This window comes from Heteronotia binoei, chromosome 12 (genome assembly GCF_032191835.1).
Source record: "Heteronotia binoei isolate CCM8104 ecotype False Entrance Well chromosome 12, APGP_CSIRO_Hbin_v1, whole genome shotgun sequence".
NCBI lineage: Eukaryota > Metazoa > Chordata > Lepidosauria > Squamata > Gekkonidae > Heteronotia > Heteronotia binoei.
Genome location: NC_083234.1, coordinates 6,637,407 through 6,659,912, shown reverse-complemented (window position 1 = coordinate 6,659,912; position 22,506 = coordinate 6,637,407). Strand labels below are relative to the sequence as shown.

Below are 22,506 nucleotides of genomic sequence, written 5' to 3'. Positions count from 1 at the left end.
CCATCAGGAGGTCCACCAGTGGGGCCAGGACCCTAGAAGCCCTCCCACTGTGCCCCCCAAGCACCAAGAACACAGGGCATCACTTGCCCGAGACAGAGAGATCCAACAATACACTGTACCCAATAACATGAGAAAAGCCATGTTGGATCAGGCCAGTGGCCAATCCAGTCCAACCCTGTGCCCCTACCCAAACCCCAAGGGTTATCAGGAGGTGTACCAGTGGGGCCAGGACCCTAGAAGCCCTCCCACTGTGCCCCCCAATCACCAAGAACACAGAGCATCACTTGCCCCTGATAGAGAGTCCCAACAATACACTGTACCCAATAACATGAGAAAAGCCATGTTGGATCAGGCCAGTGGCCAATCCAGTCCAACACTCTGCGTCACACGGTGCCCCCACCCAAACCCCAATGGTCATCAGGAGGTCTACCAGTGGGGCCAGGACCCTAGAAGCCCTCCCACTGTGCCCCCCAATCACCAAGAACACAGGGCATCACTTGCCCCAGACAGAGAGTTCCAACAATACACTGTACCCAATAACATGAGAAAAGCCATGTTGGATCAGGCCAGTGGCCAATCCAGTCCAACACTGTGTCACACGGTGCCCCCACCCAAACCCCAATGGTCATCAGGAGGTCTACCAGTGGGGCCAGGACCCTAGAAGCCCTCCCACTGTGCCCCCCAATCACCAAGAACACAGGGCATCACTTGCCCCAGACAGAGAGTTCCAACAATACACTGTACCCAATAACATGAGAAAAGCCATGTTGGATCAGGCCAGTGGCCAATCCAGTCCAACCCTGTGCCCCTACCCAAACCCCAAGGGTTATCAGGAGGTGTACCAGTGGGGCCAGGACCCTAGAAGCCCTCCCAGTGTGCCCCCCAATCACCAAGAACACAGAGCATCACTTGCCCCTGATAGAGAGTTCCAACAATACACTGTACCCAATAACATGAGAAAAGCCATGTTGGATCAGGCCAGTGGCCAATCCAGTCCAACCCTGTGTCACACAGTGCCCCCATCCAAACCCCAAGTGCCATCAGGAGGTCCACCAGTGGGGCCAGGACTCTAGAAGCCCTCCCACTGTGCCGCTCCCCCCGTCAGCTGCTCTCTCCTTTTCTTGCTTCCCCCCCCCCCCCTTCGTGCGTGTAAAGAAACACGTATCCCTTCCTAACTGAGCGCTGCCCCAGTGCACGTCTGAACGGCCTCTCCGGGTATTCTGCAAGAGGGCAATTGAAAAGGAAAAAGAAAAGCAACCCACGCGCCACAAAAGGCAGGCCAAGGCGAGGCGCCGAGCTCCAGATCCCCGGGCGCCCAGGCCGCGTTTTGCAGGCGCTTGCCGCCTCCCCTCCCTCCCTCCCTCCCCCCAGCGGTACTCCTCGGATGCTTCTTGCGCTGCACTATTTGCGGCCAGTCTGGGTGGAAGAACACCGCGAGGCGCCGCGCCGCGCCCCTCCTCCCCCTCCTCCCCCTGCCAGCCCTGCGAAGCGGCGCGAGGGCGGCGCAGGGATCTCTGCTCGGGGCCGGCTGTGCTGAGGCCCGGACTGTCACTCATTCTCTGCACAGCTCCCGGACGCAGCCAGGGAAGCCGCTCGGCCAAAAACCCAGCGCCGACCCCCAGCAGCCCTCCTGCCGCCGCCTCTGCACGTCTCCGCCGGGGAAGCCGAGCCGCCGCCGGGCTCGCCTCGCTGGAGAAGGGCGGATCTGCGCCCCCGCTGCCCACCTGGCCGGCCGCCGCTCGCGTCTTTGCAGCCCGCCCGGGGTCGCGGCTACCGGAGGCGGAGGGGGAGGAAGGGAGGGAGCCGGCTGCTGCTTCGACGTTGTTTTTTCTGCACGGAGGCCGCCGCCTGCTTCTCCGCAGCCAGTCGCTGGCCATGCTCCGGAGCCGGCAGCTCGTGTGGACGCTGCTTTTCCTGGGGAGCGCAGGTACGCGCCGTCGGGCAAGACGCCTCCGGGGCTGGGCTGGGGGGGATGCTGCGGGCTGCAGCCGCTGCAGCGGGGAGCGGGGCGGGCCAGGGGGCTCGGGCCGGGGCGATGCACGGAACTGGGGGGGGGGGGGTGCTGCGCGTGCCCCCCGGCGGGTGGGGCGGGTCGGTGGCCGGAGGTGCAGCAGCAGAGCCGGGCGCTCGGTCCCCCCCGCCGCCGCCTCCGTCTGCTGGGCGCGCGTGCGTTTCCCTGGGAGCCGATGGCTGATGCCGGCGTCGTCGTCCGGGGCGGGGGGGGGGGATGAACGGGTCCCGCGCATCTTTCCTGGGCTCGATCCAAGCGGGCATCTTCCGCCTAGAGAAGGGAGGGTGCGCGCGCGTGTGTTGCTGGGGGGGGGCGCTTTTTAATTGCAAAATGTGCGTCCCCCCATTGCAAGGGGGGTTTTATAATTGCAAAATGTGCATCTCCCCCGTTGCGGGTTTTTTTTTAAAAAATAATTGCAAAATGTGCGTCTCCCCCATTGCGAGAGGGACTTTGCTAAATGCAAAATGTGCGTCTCCCCCATCGCGGTTTTTTTTTTTTTAATAATTGCAAAATGTGCGTCTCTCCCATTGCGAGGGGGGGTTCTATGATTGCAAAATGTGCGTCTCCCCCATTGCGAGAGGGACTTTGCTAAATGCAAAATGTGCGTCTCCCCCATCGCGGTTTTTTTTTTTTTAATAATTGCAAAATGTGCGTCTCTCCCATTGCGAGGGGGGGTTCTATGATTGCAAAATGTACGTCTCCCCCATGGGGGGGGGCGCCGGTTTAATTGCAAAATGTACGTCTCCCTCTTCCCCCGGACGGTTGCCAAAGGGAGGCGAAACCGTGTGGGAATCTTTCGGCCCCTGGCTTGCCGGACCCGCAGAGTTGACCTGCAGCCGTTGGGCAGCGTCGGGTCCGTTCGCACGAGCGGGTTGCGGGGAGGGAGGGGGAGATGCAGCGGCGGGTCGGAGCGGGGGGGGGGCGAAGCCGGTCCGGGCGGCGCAGTTTGACAGGAGAAAGTGGCAAGGGGGGTGGGGTGGAGGAGGGCGTGCGCCAAGGGCCTGGGGGGTGGAGGAGGGGCCCTCGGCGGGGCAGGGGGGTGCAATGGGGGGAGGAGGGCCCAGGAGCCGCCCCCCCCTCCCCGCCCGGCATCGGGGTTGTGTCTGTTGCCAAGTGCAGACAATGGGGAGAGGAGGAGGAGGAGGGGCAGGGCTGAGGATGCTGCGTGCGAAGTGTGAATGGTGCCGCCGAGCGATGCCAGCAGCACAAGCTGGGGTGCTTTTTTCTCCCCCCCCCTTTGCTTCTCCCTTTGGGGTTATTCCGCCCGTCAGTAGCGCCTTCGACCTGTCGCCTTTTGAGCAATTGTTATTTTGCAAACCCTGCAGTGGGGGGGGGGAGGGGAGAGGAGGAGGGGTTTGTAAAGGGGGGGAGGAGAAATGCATTTTGCAAATAGAATGGGGGGGGCAAAAGAGAGTAAGTCAGGGATGAAAAATAAATGGGGAACGTGTTGGGGGGGGGGTAGAGGGACGTAAAAAAAAACCTGTGCCAAGGGAGCAGCTGAAGCTGAGCTGAATGGCGAAGTAGGAGGAGGGGGGACATTTTTTTAAAAAAAGCCCCAGCTGGGTGCATTCCCCCCCCTTCCCCTCCCCTTCTTTTCCGTGCGCGTTAGGCGGTGCATTGCAAGAGATGCGGCGCGGGCGCTGGAGCAGGCGCGAGCCGGGGAGCTGGGCGAGATGGGGCGTGGGCGGAGGCCTCGGCCAATCGGAGCCCGGCAGAGCGCGCGCGGGAAACGCCGTTGGGGTCTCTGGGCTTTTTCCCCCTCTCCCCTCCTCGGACGAGCCCAACGTTCGGAGCGGCCCCGCCCCTCGGGAGCCCGCACGCCCCGCCCCTCTTCTCTCACCTCACAGTGTTTGGGGGGGGGGAGAGAGGCGGTGGCTGCAGAACCCCCCCCCTTGTCTTTCGATGCCAGCCTCATTCACGTACAGAAGATAACCAGGTGCCCCCCTCACAGAGGGAGGGGACCAGTGAACACCCCCCCCACACACACACCTCAGGCATCTTGAGGGCACCCCCCCCAGACATGATTTCTTTTCCTGTCAGCCTTCTCCCCCCCCCCCCCCATTGAAACGAAATCCCCTCAGACTGACAGAAAGCCCCACTTGGAGCATAAACAACATCAAATTGTTGCTGCTGGCCTGGCGGCGGAGGCCCGCCTTTTAATTACCTCAGACAAGGCAGTGGTGCGCCTGCTTGAGGGAGAGCGTGAGGGCAGCCATGTTGGATCCGGCCCAAAGGGCCAGCTGGGCCACCATTCTCCTTCATCCAGCGGCTAACCGGTGTCACCCAGAAGGCCCCAAAGTGTGCCCCTTTTGTTGCCCCCTCCCAACAGTCTTGCGACACCTTAAAAGACCAGCACTGTTATTGTGACAGGGACTTTTGTGAACCACATTTCACTGTGTCAGATGCTCAACAATCCTGTGAGGCATGCGTGAACACACGAGAGCCGGGGTGGTGTAGTGGTTAGAGTATCAGGACGTGGGAGACCTGGGCTCAAAGCCATGGAAGCTTACTGGGTGACCTTGGGCCATTCACACACTCTCAGCCTAACCTACCTCATGTGATCGTTGTGAGGAAAAAATGGCAAAGAGGAGAATGATGTAAAGCTGCTTTGGGTTCCTGTTGGGGAGGAGAGTGAGGTATAAATTAAGTAAATGGAGTCACTCCCTTAAGTAAATAGAGTTAAATGGTGTCTCCTTTCAGTCCACTACTATGTATTACACCATGGATCATGTCCAGATGCTGTTGAGCTTTCTTAGGGGTACTGAAACTGTATGTGTGGATGCCCTTGTTGCACCTGATGCAAGAACAGTGCCCATATTCATTCATCACATTTTTTTTCTCACCTTTCCTGGGAGGAACTTGAGGAGGCTTACATGTATGGGGTGATCTCATCTTTCCTTACAACCATTCTTTGAGATGTTCACATGAACACATGTAAGCTTCTTTAGACTGAATCAGACCATTAGTCCATCAAAGTCAGTATTTTCTCATCAAGGGTGTCTTTCACATCATCTACTTCTTTTTAGGCAGTGATGCTCTGTATTCTTGGTGCTTGGGGGGGGGGGCAACAGTGAGAGGACTTCTAGTGTCCTGGCCCCACTGGTGGACCTCCTGATGGCACCTGGTTTTTTGGCCACTGTGTGACACAGATTGTTGGACTGGATGGGCCACTGGCTTGATCCAACGTGACTTCTCTTATGTTCTTATGTGACACAGAGTGTTGGACTGGATGGGCCATTGGCCTGATCCAACATGGCTTCTCTTATGTTCTTCTGTGACACAGAGTGTTGGACTGGATGGGCCATTGGCCTGATCCAACATGGCTTCTCTTATGTTCTTCTGTGACACAGAGTGTTGGACTGGATGGGCCACTGGCCTGATCCAACGTGACTTCTCTTATGTTCTTATGTGACACAGAGTGTTGGACTGGATGGGCCATTGGCCTGATCCAACATGGCTTCTCTTATGTTCTTCTGTGACACAGAGTGTTGGACTGGATGGGCCATTGGCCTGATCCAACATGGCTTCTCTTATGTTCATATGTGACACAGAGTGTTGGACTGGATGGGCCACTGGCCTGATCCAACGTGACTTCTCTTATGTTCTTATGTGACACAGAGTGTTGGACTGGATGGGCCATTGGCCTGATCCAACATGGCTTCTCTTATGTTCTTATGTGACACAGAGTGTTGGACTGGATGGGCCATTGGCCTGATCCAACAGGGCTTCTCTTATGTCCTTATGTGACACAGAGTGTTGGACTGGATGGGCCATTGGCCTGATCCAACATGGCTTCTCTTATGTTCTTGTACTACCCAGTCCTTTTACCTGTAGATGCCAGGGTTAAACCTGGAACAGATAGTTTAGCCAGAGAGAATGATTGGCCTGTGGTTACCTAGTAAGCAGCATAACCTGAGCAGGGAAGCTTGGATCTCCCCTAACCTATCCAACAATTCAGCCTGGGATGGAATTATATAATCTTCTTCTTCTTCCCCCCCTTGATTTTATATTCTCTGATTTTATATTCAGTTCTGTGGATTAGAAATCCCTCTCCCCATAAGTATGCATGGAATGTGTGACAACTTTTTACAGTTCTTGTATCACTGCTGGGTGTAAACACAGAGATGTTAAACAATGTTGAGGAGTAGCAAATTGGATTAAGGGATCTCATAACCATTATCAGTTGTCTCGTCCAAACATGTCTTAGATTGAAAACATGCAGGACAAACCCACATCCATTCTGAAGCTCCTACAAAGTGAAGGGTGTAGCTTCCATGGGCCACTCACAGTTGATGCCAGTTGAACCTGTTGTCTCTTCTTCTGCACCTCACAGCAGTTGTTTGCTGAGGTAGCTCACCTCTGTATAGCATGGCTGGATAACTTCCCAGTTAGTCCAGCAAAAGTGCCATCAACTCAGCATTCAGCTACCTCCTAAACCTGGGACATCCAAGCTAACATTATACCTCCTCTATACCTCTCTCTCTCTCTCGGCTTGACTTCGCGAACGAAGATTTAAGAAGGGTGCAGTAGTCCACGTCTTCTGCAGGCTCGCTGGTGGCTGACAAGACCAATGTGGGACAGGCAGGTCCGGCCACAGTGGCTGCAGGGAAAAGTCTGATTTGGGGTTGGTGCTGTAGCAGTACGATTCTTCCTCGATCTCTTTTTGTCCTCAAGACCAGCTATGCGTGCGTTCTCAAAGGAAGAGACAGCCTGGTGGATGGTGTGCCTCCATACTTTGCGATCTGAGGCTAGGTCAGACCACTGGTGATGGTTAATGCAAAAGTCATAAATAAGACTAACTCAAGATACTGCCCCGCCAAATGCCTTTGAAAACTCAATTAGATGGCACCAATCTTTTGATAGGCCACAGTTCACCTCATCCAAACTCACCTTGTTATTAAAACATGACTATACTAGCCAGCACTAGTACTTTCTACTAGTACTTTGCTGCTGTGCTGCTGTTGGACACTCAACGCTGACAATTTTCTAATTGGGATGCTTCAACTTTGAGATAGCACAGAGTGATGGTTTTGTTGTTATGTAAAAAATTGTGTTATATTACTGTGTTTATAGTTTGAGTGCAGAAATTTCAAAACAGTAAGTTTGGTGTTATTAGGAAGTTATGTAACCAAGATTATGTGTACGTACGCCATTTGTTTCCCCCCCAGGGGAAAACAGGGGCGGGGGGGGGGAACCAAACCACTTTATGCCATTCTCTTCTGCTTTTTGTTGTTATAACAATGCTGTGGGGTAGGTTAGACTGAGGGTGTGCAACTAGCCCAAGGTTACCTAGCAAACTTTTGTGGCAGAGTAGGGATTTGAACATGAGTCTCGCAGTTCCTAGTCTGATACGCTAACCGCTTCACCACATTGGCTTTCAAAATTATCCCGTAACTAACAACGATGACTCTCCTGATCCTCATCCTCCATTCCATTCATTAACGCTCATAAACCAATTTGTGGAAAGTACTGTCAAGTCACAGCTGACTTATGGCGATGCTGTAGGGTTTTCAAGGCAAGAGACAAACACAAGTCGTTTGCCATTGCTTTGCTTCTGGACTTCCTTGGCGGTCTTAGAAAGCTCCTTAGAAAGCTCGAGAGTCATGGCGTAAAAGGACAGGTCCTCTTGTGGATCAAAAACTGGCTGATTAATAGGAAGCAGAGAGTGAGTATAAATGGGCAGTCTTCGCAGTGGAGGACGGTAAGCAGTGGGGTGCCGCAGGGCTCAGTACTGGGTCCCATGCTCTTTAACTTGTTCCTAAATGATTTGGAGTTGGGAGTGAGCAGTGAAGTGGCTAAGTTGGCAGATGACACTAAATTGTTCAGGGTGGTGAGAACCAGAGAGGATTGTGAGGCACTCCAAAGGGATCTGTTGAGGCTGGGTGAGTGGGCGTCAGCGTGGCAGATGAGGTTCAGTGTGGCCAAGTGCAAAGTAATTCTCATTGGTGCCAAGAATCCCAGCTACAAATACAAGTTGATGGGGTGTGAACTGGCAGAGACTAACCAAGAGAGAGATCTTGGGGTCGTGGTAGATAACTCACTGAAAATCTCAAAACAGTGTGCGATTGCAATAAAGAAGGCCAACACCATGCTGGGAATTATTAGGAAGGGAATTGATAACAAATCAGCCAGTATCATAATGCCCCTGTATAAATCGATGGTGCGGTCTCATTTGGAGTACTGTATGCAGTTCTGGTCGCCGCACCTCAAAAAGGATATTATAGCATTGGAGAAAGTCCAGAAAAGGGCAACTAGAATGATTAAAGGGTTGGAACACTTTCCCTCTGAAGAAAGGTTGAAACGCTTGGGGCTCTTTAGCTTGGAGAAACGTTGCCTGTGGGGTGACATGATAGAGGTTTACAAGATAATGCATGGGATGGAGAAAGTAGAGAAAGAAGTACTTTTTCTCCCTTTCTCACAGTACAAGAACTTGTGGGCATTCAATGAAATTGCTGAGCAGTCAGGTTAAAACGGATAAACGGAATTCACTGCCACAGGAAGTGGTGGGGGCTACAAGCATAGCCAGCTTCAAGAGGGGGTTAGATAAAAATATGGAGCAGAGGTCCATCAGTGGCTATTAGCCACAGTGTGTGTGTGTACATACATACATACATATATATTATTATTTTTTTTGGCCACTGTGTGACACAGAGTGTTGGACTGGATGGGCCATTGGCCTGATGCAACATGACTTCTCTTATGTTCCTGTGTGATACAGAGTGTTGGACTGGATGGGCCATTGGCCTGATCCAACATGGCTTCTCTTATGTTCTTATGTCTCCCATCCAGGGCCGGCCCTGTTTAGCTTTAGAGATTAGGCCAGCCTGTGTTGTCCCATTTCATGCCGTTGCAGCAGACTTGTCGAAAATATTACGTTTAGTCACCATGAGATACTAACAGTAGCAGAGTCACTGCTGGATCCCTACTTAGTCTGGAAAATATATATTTAAATTTCTTAGGTGCCAACACAGATTGGGATTTTTCAGCCCTGTAGCTAGGGGCCATGGAGGGCCATGGGGAGGGGGTCTTTGAAATCATGCAGGAGGCTGGTGACTGCTCCTGCTGCCCTTCCTGCCTGATTTGGACCCCACCAAATGGCATGGGAGGGGCAGTGGGTGCTCCTCCCACATGATTAAAATCATGCAGGAGGGAGAAGGGCAGGCTGGGATTAGGGGCCCTCCAAAACTGTCAGGGGGCCAGGCCCCGTGGGCCCCTGGTTAGCTATGGGCCTGATTTTTGAAGACCTAGTCCCTAGGCATGTGGTCTTCCAAGTAAACATCACTTCACCACGACTGTCCCATTAATATCAAGCCTTTGTTATTTTATCTGCTGTTTTAATGTTGTGCCACAGGCTGAAGGAGAATGGGAACTGTGCCCCCTATGAGACATCCAGCTATTTGCTTACTCCTCAGATGCCATATAGTGAATAAAATTCTGTTATCTGCTGATGATACAAGATAAAAAAGGGAAACGAGATAAGAAACAGGAAACAGGTTTGGTTGCAGAGCTATGGGTGAAATTTCTTCTGAATAGCCCCACTACCCAGCACTTTTTCGTTCTTTTCTCTCCATATCCATAGAACACCTTCTTGCTTTAATGGCAACTGAATGTGAATCTCTGACAGGTTTTCTGAATTGCTGTTTTGTTGGTCTGAACAAATATATCTTCCATGCTGGCCTGCTGCAGAATACCCAACTTTGTTGTTTACTATCAGAAGATGTGAACAGAGCTTCAAGGGACAGGGAAGGTGAGAAGCATTTTCTAGATGTTTGGTTTATTAATGACCCTCTAGTTTTAAAGCAGGGATGGGGAACCTTTTTTCCTGCCAAGGGCCATATGGGTACTTCTAACATCATTCGCGGGCCATAAAAAATTATCAACTTAAAAAACAGTGCTCCACCAAGGGAGAATGATTCAGACCAGCAAAACTAATGCAAATAATTTTTTTTCTATTTGAAGTCATGTGGGGAGAGCCTAATCTGGCACACACACAGACACACACACGGCCCGCCGCCCTAGGCAAATGCCTAGGTCCAGGGCTTTTTGTAGAAAACGTCCAGCAGGAACTCAGTAGCGTATTAAACCACATCCCCTAATATTAGCATATTAGGCCACACCATCTGGGATAATCAAGTGCAAACTGAACTCTTTTCCAGGCCCTGCAGCAATTCTGGCCGGCCAGCCATGCCCCAGGGAGGCTGCCGCACAGTACATCTGGGCCCTGTGATCCCTGCCTGGCCCTGGGGAGGCTGCTGCACAGCGCGGCTGGGCCTCACGGTCCTCGCTGGCCAGCCAGGCCCCAGGGAGGCTGCCACATGGCTCGGTTCGGCCCAGCAATCCCCGAAGGCCACATCTAGTGACCTCGAGGGTCACATACGGCCCTCAGGACGGAGGTTCCCCACCCATTTTTTAAAGAATGCTCCTGCAATAATATTGATAAGGTCAGCGATGACTATCCAGGTGGCTTGAGGCCATGCATCAGAAACTTGTAGGAAGCGTTAGGTCCTGCATAATATAGAGAATCCAGTTACAAAGGCTAAAAAGCTAAAATCAAGTCATGACAATGAGAACACTATTTGGGGGACGGTTAGATTGGAGTGCAGTTGCACCGTGGAGACTGACAAGAATTCTGGGTATAAGCTTTCCAGAGTCACCAGACACAGGAGACCTTCTTCATTTTGCTGGGTCTTCTTAAGCCCTTTGGAAAAAAAAATCACCAATTAGAAAAGCCACAACAGTGAAAAGGAGAGCTCCAACTACCGCGTTATGCCAATAATAATAATAATAAAGACCTGTCTGCCGTTTACAGTAGCTGAAAATGGATTGAAGGGAGAACCAGGCGTTAGATGGGGATGGGTTTGTAAAGAAGTCTACAATAGAGTTATGCCTCAGCTGTGATCACCCAGTGGGAGGGGAACAAAGGCTTTCCTCCCCCACCCTCCAGCGCATCTTGCAGAACAGCCTTTTCTTTTGTTTACAGTTTCTCTGTCCAGGGGTAGTGACACCCTAATTTACTTTTCAAATTAAAACCTCATTTCTTTTATAACCCAAACCGTGATTTATAGATCCAGCAGATGGCTCCTCTTCATGTATGCTGAGACTTTTTTCAAATAATACTAGAAAGCTTTTTATGTATAATCCTTGCATATATTGACGTATGGACTTTGAGCATCTCGGTCTTGACCAGTTGAGCTTTTTTATTTTTAAAGGGGGCACTTAATCTAATGTTAATTTAATGAATTTCAGAGTTTAAAAGACCGTGGCTGGGCTCCAGTTTGAAAAGTGCCTTCATAGTTTACTGGCTGACCTCCAGATATATTTTACAGATATAATTTCTTTTGCTTTTGGGAGCAAATCAAGATTGGCTTCTTAACTGCGAAAGAAGAGATGGACTAATGTGTATATATTTCATGTCACAAATTGGCATGGGTTGGGTGGTAGGAGAGCAGGAACGATGGATGTAGAGGAGGAGAAGTCTCATTTGCTGCCGTCAGTCTGGAGGGAACAACAAACAGCGGTTGAGGAAGACTAAAAGGACATTTTATTTTCTTGATTCTTCCCTTGTTTTATTGAATCACTGAAGACCTTCAACATAAATGCAGGCAACCCTCCCCTTCCCATTTTGTTGAAGTACATGCAAGTTTTGAAGTATTATTTTGTGCCAGAAGAACCAATTGCATTTAGATATGAGTAGCATATCTCTGGTCTGACTTGTGTTACATTGACATCAGTATGGTCCATGTTTACACTTGGGAGCTAGAGAAATCCCAGGTGCCTAATAATCAGAGTCCCGAAATGTTCTGGATTTTGAAAAGGTTTTCGTGCAGAGGGGTAATGCCTGAATGTTGATTCTGGATGCTAAGAATTCCAAATATTTTCCATCCTTGCACATGCCGTTTGAGGAAAGCAAAATGTGGTGTTATGTAATATACATATCATTTAGCTGAAAGGTTTGTGTATTGGGGAGAGGGTTGACAATACGCAATAAGAGGCACTGACATCCTTCTGCAGGTGGTTTTTCTTTGCATTTATTGGCCGTGGTTCTTACATTTTGTTGGAATGAGCCCTCCCTCTAAGTGCATCCAAGGAGATGGCTGGCACATACTATCTAGAGAACGCTGGTCCTCCTTTGGGAGAGGGGGATGGTTATCTGGAATACTGCTGTGATCGCTGTTGGCAAACAGCCCAGGCTCAAGCTTTGGGTTCTGTTTCCCTTCTTCCCAGCCCCACATGACAGTGTGGCAGCCTCTTACACGCTTACTTGGACTTGATTCAGGATGACCTACGGATAGAAAGCATGTTTGCATGTGTGAGAATTTCCTTTGGTTATAATTAAGGTGGGTGGCCGTGTTGGTCTGAAGCAACAGTACAAAGTTTTGAGTCAGTGGCACTTTGAAGATGAAGATGAAGAAGATATTGGATTTATATCCCGCCCTCCACTCCGAAGAGTCTCAGAGCGGCTCCCAATCTCCTTTCCCTTCCTCCCCCACAACAGACACCCTGTGAGGTGGGTGGGGCTGGAGAGGGCTCTCCCAGCAGCTGCCCTTTCAAGGACAACCTCTGCCAGAGCTATGGCTGACCCAAGGCCATTCCAGCAGGTGCAAGTGGAGGAGTGGGGAATCAAACCCGGTTCTTCCAGATAAGAGAGCTCTGGCTGACCCAAGGCCATTCCAGCAGGTGCAAGTGGAGGAGTGGGGAATCAAACCCGGTTCTCCCAGATAAGAGTCCGCACACTTAACCACTACACCAAACTGGCTCTCCAAGTCTGGATATAAGTGTTTGTGTGTAATCACGCTTCATCAGATTAATCTTCATGGGTCTTACAGGTGCCATTGGACTCAAACTTGGTTGTAGCTAAGTGACTCAGTTGTGGCTGATAAAATGTGCTAGGAATTTAGAAATGTTACGGGTCTGAACGAGTGTATCGGTAATTTAAATTAAGCCATTGACAGGATTATGAAATCTAAATCAAGTTATATTCATTTATGTCATGAATAAGAGGAAACCGAGGCAAATGTAATTCAGTTATGCAATATAGATAACTGCTGTTGGGAAAGTGGTTAGAGCAGGGGTGTCGAACTCATTTGTTATGAGGGCTGGATCTGACATAAATGAGACCTCACTGGGCTGGGCCAAGTCGGGTTGGGCTGAGCCATGTTGGGCCGGGCCATGTGTGTTCCTCTTTAAGATCAGGTGGCAGAGATAAAGAACACAGACACAAACATATATTTTTAAAAAACTTTTAAACAGGTTTAAAACATTAGCACTCGTTGGTCTTAAAGATGCTTTCTTTGCATTTCTCCCATGGGATCCAGGGAACTGGGCAAAGGAAGGTCTGGCTTTTTCCTTCCTTTCCCAGGGGACTGGGGGGGGAGGAGCCTCAGCCAATAGAAGGAAGAGAGACTTGGCTCAGTAGCTCTGCTGTGCAACTGAGAGAGCCTGGCAAAGCAAGCTCTTCCTCCCTTCAGCCAATGGAGAAAATACAGGTTTTGCTCTGTAGCTCCTGTGCAATTGAGCAAGCCTTGCAAAGCAAGCTGTTGTGCAGAAGGAAGCAAGATATAGGGAGAAGGAAGCGGATGACAGCCAATTGCTCGGGGGGCCTGATAGGAGCCCTCTGGGGGCCTGATTTGGCCCCTGAACTGCATGTTTGACACCCATGGGTTAGAGTGTTCGACTTGGAACCTTGCAGAGCTATTGTCAGAATAAGATGGAGGACCGGATAATTATGTAAGCCACTTTGGGTCCCAGTTGGGGAGAAATGCAGGGTCGAAATGAAGTAAATAAATAAATAAAAATGTTGCATAATGTGTAAAACAAATCTAGGAGCATCCTTGGTATGGCTGAGAAAGGAACTGCATCTCCTAGGCATCTTGCACTCTTTGTGGCAGGTTCTCTCTTTTTTTTTTTGGCACATTTCTGCAAAGGAGCTCTGTCTGAGGAGGTATCAGCAGCCCACTCGTTGGGATGAGCTCTGTGCAGACATTCCCTTCCTACTGGCTTGTTCCTGACAGCTTGAAGAAGGCGGAGGGAATCCTTGCCAGACATTTACGCCCTTTGTTAGGTATTAAAATCACAGCAAATTTTGAAGGTCAAATGTGTGCTGGTCGAGGCCTCCTTTGTTTAGGAAAGCACGATGCCAAACCTTGAAGCACTGCTGATGCAAAGTGATGCAAATTAGCTGGAGTTGGTGATAGTGCTATTATGCCCTTTCCTGTGTATAATGTTGAAATGCTGCTTCTCTGTTGCAGCTGCTCATTAGTAGCTTTGCCTTTTGATGTTGTCCTGAGAGCCAAATGGCAGGTTTTCACACACTTTTAATGCATTGCGTTTATAACTGTCTCACAAAGCCACCCCTGAGAGCTGGAATGAAACATTTCAAAAAGAAAGAGAAATATATATGCTTTTGAATTCACAGGTCACAATCTGCATCCAAAGAATGGATAATAAATCAAGGAAAGACGTTACAGGATGTTGAAATACCTTGCTTTCATGGTCAGATTGTGTTCATGGAAGTCCTAGGATTAGACGTTTGACTTTGGTTGAGTTCAGATTATGATTCCTGTGTGGTGATATGCAGACAAAGGTTTTGTCCATTACGTTGCTTGTGATGAAACAACATCAACCACTTAGAAGTGTAAATATGGCAAGAACCAAAGACAATGATGCAACATTGCACCTACAGCTGCCGTTTTCTCTGCATGGTTGGGTGATGCAGTCATTGTCCTTCTGGGGATGGTATATCCTGCCTCAGCAGCAATGGTGTTGGGATTTTAGCCCCAAACCAGCTGCCCTGTCCTACCCTGCTCTTGACAGTGCTTTCTTTTCCATTGCTTCTTATGATAACACTGGATATGAGGGCACCAGGTTATAGGCAGCGGAAGACATTCCTAGTGGTTCACCCTGCCTTCCATGCTCTCCCCCGTGCATTCAAAACTCCACCTCCTATTTGCAGAAGGCTAAACATTTACTAAATACATTGAGAATAATTTAATTAGATGTTTAGATTTTTGAAATATAATACTAATATATTTTAAGATTAGGGATGTAAATTCCATCTTAAAAAGCAGCCATTCCAAACTATCGACAATTTTACTGTTTAAACATTTAAATGTTATCAAAGATTTCAGGTTTTCACGGCTGGTAACATCATTAGGGTTTGTAGAATCTTTCGGGATCAAGTGCTGTGTTCTACTGGAGAAAGTTTTCCTTCCAGACGTTTCGTTCTCAGCTGCGGAGAACATCCTCAGTGGCGTTGCAGCCGGAGCAGGCGCTCAGACCTTCTTGGCTGCTGTGCATTGATGCGCCTGCTCCGGCTGCAACGCCACTGAGGATGTTCTCCGCAGCTGAGAATGAAACGTCTGGAAGGAAAACTTTCTCCAGTAGAACACGGCACTTGATCCCGAAAGATTCTACAAACCCTAATTTAAATGTTAATTAGAAACAGCGTCAGATATGAGGAGGAGGGCTTAACTCGGCACATCCTCAAATCTCTCTCCGCAGGTTTTTCGATAACAGACTTGATGTACGTAAACAGTAAACAAATCCTTATCATTTCAAGTTTAAAGATGAGCATGCGGACTCCCCTGTGGGACAGCGGCGAAGAAGGCAAACTCCATGCTAGGATTATTAGGAAAGGGATTGAAAATAAAACAGCCAATCTTGTAATGGTCTTGAATAGAGCTATGGTATGTCTTCACTTGGAATACTGTGTACGGTTCTGGTTGCTGTATCTTAAAAATAACATTGCAGTGTTGGAAAAAGCATAGAGGAGGGCAACCATGTTGATTGGGGGTGGGAGAATCTTTCCTATGAGGAAAGGCCAAAGAGTCTGGGACATTTTCATAGGGAGGAGACACATGATAGAAGTTTATAAAATTATGCATGGGGTGGAAAAAGTAGATATTGGGATTTTTTTCTGCTTCTCCCATAATATTAAAACCCAATCAAGTTGTTAGGCAATTGGTTCAGGACTGACAAAAGGAACTACTCAGTGAGTAGCTCAGTGAAAAGCTTTACTCAGTGAGTAATTAAATTGTGGAATAAATGGCCAGTAGATGTAAGTGATGGCTTTCAAGACTGGGGTCGGGGGCGGGGGGAGATTAGATAGATTCATTGAGGATAGATCCATCAGCAGCTAGCATGGTCTAGGGTTTCCAATCCCCAGTTGGGGGTAGGGGATCCCCTGTTTGTAGGCCTCTCCCCCTGCTTCAAGGTTATCAGAAAGCAGCGGGGGGGGGGGGGGCTTCGCTGAAAGTTCCCTGGGCACTCCATTATACCCTATGGAGACTGGTCACTCCATTATACCCTATGGATAATCGATCTGTCGGTATCTGGGACACTGGGAGGTGTTTATTGAGATAGAGGCACCAATCAGCACAGGATCTGGTGCCTCTCCTCAAAAACACCCCAAGTTTCAAAAAGATTTTTTTGAGCCCTAAAAGACGGTGCCGCCATCCTCCATTATTTCCAGTGAAAAGAAGGCATTTAAAAGGTGATGGCCAGAACTCCCTTTGGAGTTCTATCTTGCTTGTCTCAACCTTGCTCCTGGCTCCACCCCCAAAGTCTCCAGGCTCCACCCCCAAAGTCCCCAGATATTTCCTGTGTTGGACCTGGCAACCCTAATGTGACTGAAGGTAACGTCCCTATATGGAGGCAGCAAACTTCTGAATACCAGTGGTCAGGGTGGATTTGTTTTAAATCATGATTTAAATCACAATTGGGAATCACTAGTCAGTAAGATGAGATTTAAATCATGGTTTTGACATAAAGACTCATTCTTCCTGGTGTAATCTTAACATTTACAACCAGATGGTTTCATTTTTAGACTAATAACTTTTCAGATTAGTTTTACAGTTATATCAAAAAATTACTGATTTGCTTACATATATTTGGTTGGAAATATATATATATTCCCCTCAAATTGGGTCTCTTTTATGGCCTGCTGTCATTATAGGTTTTCTCCTCCAGGGAGAGAATAATATAAAAATATAAAAAAACCCTCAGGCTATGTACGCAAAGTTCCTGAGACTTTATGCTTAAAAGGTTTGCCTTTCATTTTCACTGCTTGCCCCTTCCTCCTCACACTTAGTTCCTATTCCATTCCAAACAATCTTCTATTCATTGAACTTCTTGAAACTTAGCACTTAAGAGGCAAGGGGTGAATTTAGCACTTAAGAGGTGGGGGATTCTGCGTACATAGATTTGCAGAGGACAAATGGGACTGTCTTTTCCATGACATTTTTGTTGTGAAGAAAAGTCATGATATCTCTGCAGACACAAAATTCACAGTTTTAAGAACTGCAAAACCAAACATCTGTGCTGATAGCTTCTAGATAGAAAGACTGCCCAAAATAATCTTACAGAAACCTTTGGGAGAGCATGACATTGTGAATGAATTAATGGAATTCATTTACCAGAAAATTTAAACATTGCATGAGTATGCTCATGCTATATAATTAAAAACTAAACCATATTTCATGATAAATAAACTTTGGACTATAATGTATCTTAATAGAAAACTACCATTAGCTGGATTTTTCCTCAAAAAGCATTCTTTTTTTTTTTTTAAATTCCAATTTAAATACCCCCCAATTTAATTAAAAAGCCATTTTTTAAAAAAATGATTTTTATCCACTATAGATGAGAGGCAGGCTCGGGGGAATGCCGTGGCCTCTATGAAACGGATCATTGGCCTTCAGGCAACTTGGCCACTGTGTGCAGTAGTTTGCTGGACCACTGGTATAGGTAGACCACTCATATTTAACACAGCTCATATGATCTTACAGTCTTAATAATATACAATCTATTTTAAATGTCACACGCTATGCCTCTAGATTAGGGCAGTCTAAAATTGACATAAATAACTTTATTTCTTTACTCAGAAGATAGGAAACTGCTATCCTGGATCAGTTATCTCCCTTTTATGATGATAATCTGATAGTCCGGTAGTCTGTTCATGGATGATAAGACAGTTACTTGTTTACTATCATATAACACTTAAATTCACTTCTTTTTAGATTAGTTGTACAAGAACTGCCATTGTAGACACTAGGACTAAGATTCCGATGAGTAGTTGAGGAGAGATCTGATTTTTAAGTCTCTTTGCTGGTGATCTTTAAAAACTCACTGAAGCTGTGAAGTTGGAGGCAGCTTCAGTTTTGTGGGCATTTGTCAGGTTAATTGGAGTTTTTTTTTGTCTTTGAGGTTTTAAGTGGCCCACTATGCTAGTATTGTGCAGCCAGTACGCCGGGAAATGGTCTAACGGCTGTGTCTTGATAACATTTTTTGGCATTACTGTCTTCTGAGTTCCACCCAGATACATGTCCAGCTATGAAGAAACTCAGCTTCTTTTGAATAGCAAATTTTGCTGCTGACAGTTGTGTTTTTGGATCTGTGAATGGAGACAAGCAAGGCAGAGGATGTTCTAAGCATGACCATAATCCTGCCTACATTGTCATATAACATAGGGTGGATTGCTTTGGAAGGACTTCTCAAATTATCCTTATCCTTCCTTTTTTCTGATGATAACAGAATAAGGTGAGGTTATACTCATATCTTGATTGAAGTCTCCAGCTTTTTTGTTCTTAATAGAGTTAATTTCCAGTTTGCGTTGCGTATGTGGAACCTCTCTTGGGCATAGGTGGTTTTGCTATAACACTGTAATTTCCCCCCAATCTTTGTATATACTCCCACCCACAGAGCAATGACTTGTTTTATTCCCTGTGCAGATGCTGTCCCAGAGTGTTGTGCCTATTCCCAGTTGACTTGTCCTCTGGTAGTGTTTATGTTTGGGACAAGTTTGTTCTGCAGTGGCAAATGTGTGGTGTAGTTACTGCTCTTGGGAATAAGACTGTGTCCCGGGTTTCTTGCACAAGACCTGGAGGGGAGTGAGTTAGATCAAGACAACTTGAAGCATTCATCTTAAAATAACTTTGATTTAATTAAAGTTGTTAGTTATTTATTGAAGACATTTATAATCCACTTCAATTGCCTTGAATTTCCCACCTCCTTTAATTAAATATTTATTTGGTACCACAAAAGAATATTTATTTGGTACCATCATGCCTATTTGCCTGGGGAGGGACAGTGTTCAGTGGTTAGAGCATCTGCTTTGTAAGCAGAAGGTCCCAGGTTCAATCCCCGGCATCTCCAACTAAAAAGGGTCCAGGCAAGTAGGCGTGAAAAAAAACTCAGCTTGAGACCCTGGAGAGCCGCTGCCAGTCTGAGTAGACAATACTGACTTTGGGGAGGAACAGTGGCTCAGTGGTAGAGCATCTGCTTGGGAAGCAGGAGGTCCCAGGTTCAATCCCCGGCATCTCCAACTAAAAAAGGTCCAGGCAAGTAGGCGTGAAAAAAACCTCAGCTTGAGACCCTGGAGAGCCGCTGCCAGTCTGAGTAGACAATACTGACTTTGGGGAGGAACAGTGGCTCAGTGGTAGAGCATCTGCTTGGGAAGCAGGAGGTCCCAGGTTCAATCCCCGGCATCTCCAACTAAAAAGGGTCCAGGCAAGTAGGCGTGAAAAAAAACTCAGCTTGAGACCCTGGAGAGCCGCTGCCAGTCTGAGTAGACAATACTGACTTTGGGGAGGGACAGTGGCTCAGTGGTAGAGCATCTGCTTGGGAAGCAGAAGGTCCCAGGTTCAATCCCTGGCATCTCCAAAAAAGGGTCCAGGCAAATAGGTGTGAAAAACCTCAGCTGGAGACCCTGGAGAGCCGCTGCCAGTCTGAGAAGACAATGCTGACTTTGATGGACCAAAGGTCTGATTCAGTATAAGGCAGCTTCATATGTTCATGTTCAATATACATGTCTACCCAAATGATTAAAAAAAGGTGAAATCAGTTACTCTGTTTCTTACTCTTCTCTTCAAGACATAACCCTTGACCTTAATTATTCTGATCTGGAACTGTCTCTATTTTGCTAATAGGCTCTTAGTTTCACCAATGTGTAGGTCTCTTTAACTTTGATCAAATATTTTTTTTTTTTTGCTTCCAGTTCCTACTAAAGTGCAATCTGACTGTGGTAATCATACTCTGAATAATGTGTTGCCTGTTTACTTACATACCTATTGCATGAGGAATTACCTCCTTGGAGTTGTGTTTTTTGAACATAAGAACATACGTTTACTGAAGAGGAATGCCTGTGGACTGGTCAACATGACAAGATATATTGGTTTGAAACTAAATGGAGCCTTTATATAACCCAGAAGCATAATCGAAAACCAGTGACCGTGAAGCTCACATGTCTTTTACATTGCAGAATCACATCTGTTTGGAGATTTCTGTATGGCTTTCTCTGTACGCATGTAAGCATGAAGACTTGGCCAGGACCACAGTCATGTGTACACCTGTTTGGAAGTGAGAGCCACTTTACTTGCTTGCTCACCTGACACAGTCATTATGATCCCTCTGTATCAGTTCCCTGAGGATCTTTCTGATGTGGTTTGTTCTATACATTTTTTAAACTTCTTTCCCACATGTAGACATTGTATTGTTCTCCAGTCAGTCATGGTCTGTTCAGACCTCATCATCCCCGGAAGGCTTTACTTCTCCACATTTTTATAAACTCAGCAATCCGAAGGCTGTTGAATCCAGAGATCGTTTTCTGCATGTCACTTGCACAAGTGGAAGGAGGGGTCTTGTCTATTGTCCTTTCTTTCTCCAGCCCACATAGCTATCCAAAGTGTTGTTCCAGTAGGAAGGTGGGGGGGGGGGAGTAGTGAGCAAGAAGAGCACAGGTCAGTGGACAAAAACTTTTGGATCCAACTATCCAATCTTTCTTACTTGGAAGGTCAAACATTCTTATGCTCCAACAGAAACAGTCATAGAGAAATAACAGCAGGAGTGGAATTCTAGCAGAACATATATGAACATATGAAGCTGCCTTATATTGAATCAGACCCTTGGTCCATCAAAGTCAGTATTGTCTACTCAGACTGGCAGCAGCTCTCCAGGGTCTCAAGCTGAGGTTTTTCATGCCTATTTGCCTGGACCTTTTTTTTTTGTTGGAACCTGGAACCTTCTGCTTACCAAGCAGATGCGCTACCGCTGAGCCACTGTCCCTCCCCATTCTAGCAGGAGCTCCTTTGCATATTAGGCCACACACCCCTGATGTAGCCAATCCTCCAAGTGCTTACAAGGCTTTTTTTGGGGGGGGGAAGCTCTTGGAGGATTGACTACATCAGGGGTGTGTGGCCTAATATGCAAAGGAGCTCCTGCTAGAATTCCACCCCTGATAATAGTAATGTACAATGGGAATACAATATAAATTATACAAGTGGTGGGGAAAGTGGATAGAGAGAACTTTTTCTCTGTGTCCCATAATATTAGAGCTTGAGGGCACCCAGTGAAGTTGATGGACTGTAGGTTCAGGACAAACAAAAAGAAATACTTATTTAGTCAATGAATAATTAAATTGTGGAATTCATTGCCAGTAGATGTAGTGATGGCCTCAAGAAGAAGAAGATGAAGAAGATATTGGATTTATATCCCTCCCTCCACTCCGAAGAGTCTCAGAGCGGCTCACAATCTCCTTTATCTCCCTCCCCCACAACAGACACCCTGTGAGGTAGATGAAGATATTGGATTTATATCCCGCCCTCCACTCCCAAGAGTCTCAGAGCGGCTCACAATCTCCTTTCCCTTCCTCCCCCACAACAGACACCCTGTGAGGTGGGTGGGGCTGGAGAGGGCTCTCACAGCAGCTGCCCTTTCAAGGACAACCTCTGCCAGAGCTATGGCTGACCCAAGGCCATTCCAGCAGCTGCAAGTGGAGGAGTGGGGAATCAAACCCGGTTCTCCCAGATAAGAGTCCGCACACTTAACCACTACACCAGACTCTCAAGTTTAGATGGATTTAAAAGAGAATAATATCCACCATGATGCTGGCTTAGGGGGTTTATGATTGACATAAATCACCCCAGATGGATCCAGGTGGGCAGCCATGTTGGTCTGAAGTAGTAGAACAAAGCAGGAGTCAAGTATCACCTTTAAGACCAACAAACTTTTATTCAGAATGTAAGCAGATGTCTGAAGAAGTATGCATGCACACGGAAGCTTACATTCTGAATAAAAATTTGTTGGTCTTAAAGGTGATACTTGACTCTCGCTTTGTTCATAAACCACCACAAACTCACACAGCATTTAAAGCTGAGATACTGTCTTAGCAGCCTGCCTGTTTGCTCGCATCCTCAGTGTCACCCAGTGACCCAAACCTGGGTGCCATCAGGAGGCCCACTTGTAGGGCCAGAGCTCCAGAAGCTCTCTGCTTATTGCCCCCCGAGCACCAAGAATACAGGGTATCACTACCGCAGACATAGCGTTCCATCTATATGTTGTGGCTAATAACCATTGACAGACCTCTGCTCCAAATGTTTCTCCAGTCACCTCTTGAAACTGTCTGTGCTTGTAGCTGCAGTAGTAAATTCCATGTGTTAATTATTCTTTGGGTGAAGAAGCGCTTTTATCTACCGCTCATTCACTTCCTCGAGTGCCCACAA

At 47.6% G+C, this 22,506-nt stretch overlaps 1 protein-coding gene across 6 annotated transcripts in view; it reads left to right on the top strand.

Annotated features, from left to right (window-relative positions):
- Nucleotides 1-1,869: 1,869 nt before the first annotated feature.
- The window catches only part of NCAM1 (neural cell adhesion molecule 1), a 370,188-nt gene continuing 349,551 nt past the window's right edge, over nucleotides 1,870-22,506 (top strand). For all 6 annotated transcript variants that reach the window (XM_060250575.1, XM_060250573.1, XM_060250574.1 and 3 more), the window contains exon 1: nucleotides 1,870-1,927. In XM_060250575.1, the coding sequence (XP_060106558.1) occupies nucleotides 1,876-1,927 (52 nt within the window). In that variant the 5' untranslated portion in view covers nucleotides 1,870-1,875. The remainder of the gene's footprint in view (nucleotides 1,928-22,506) is intronic.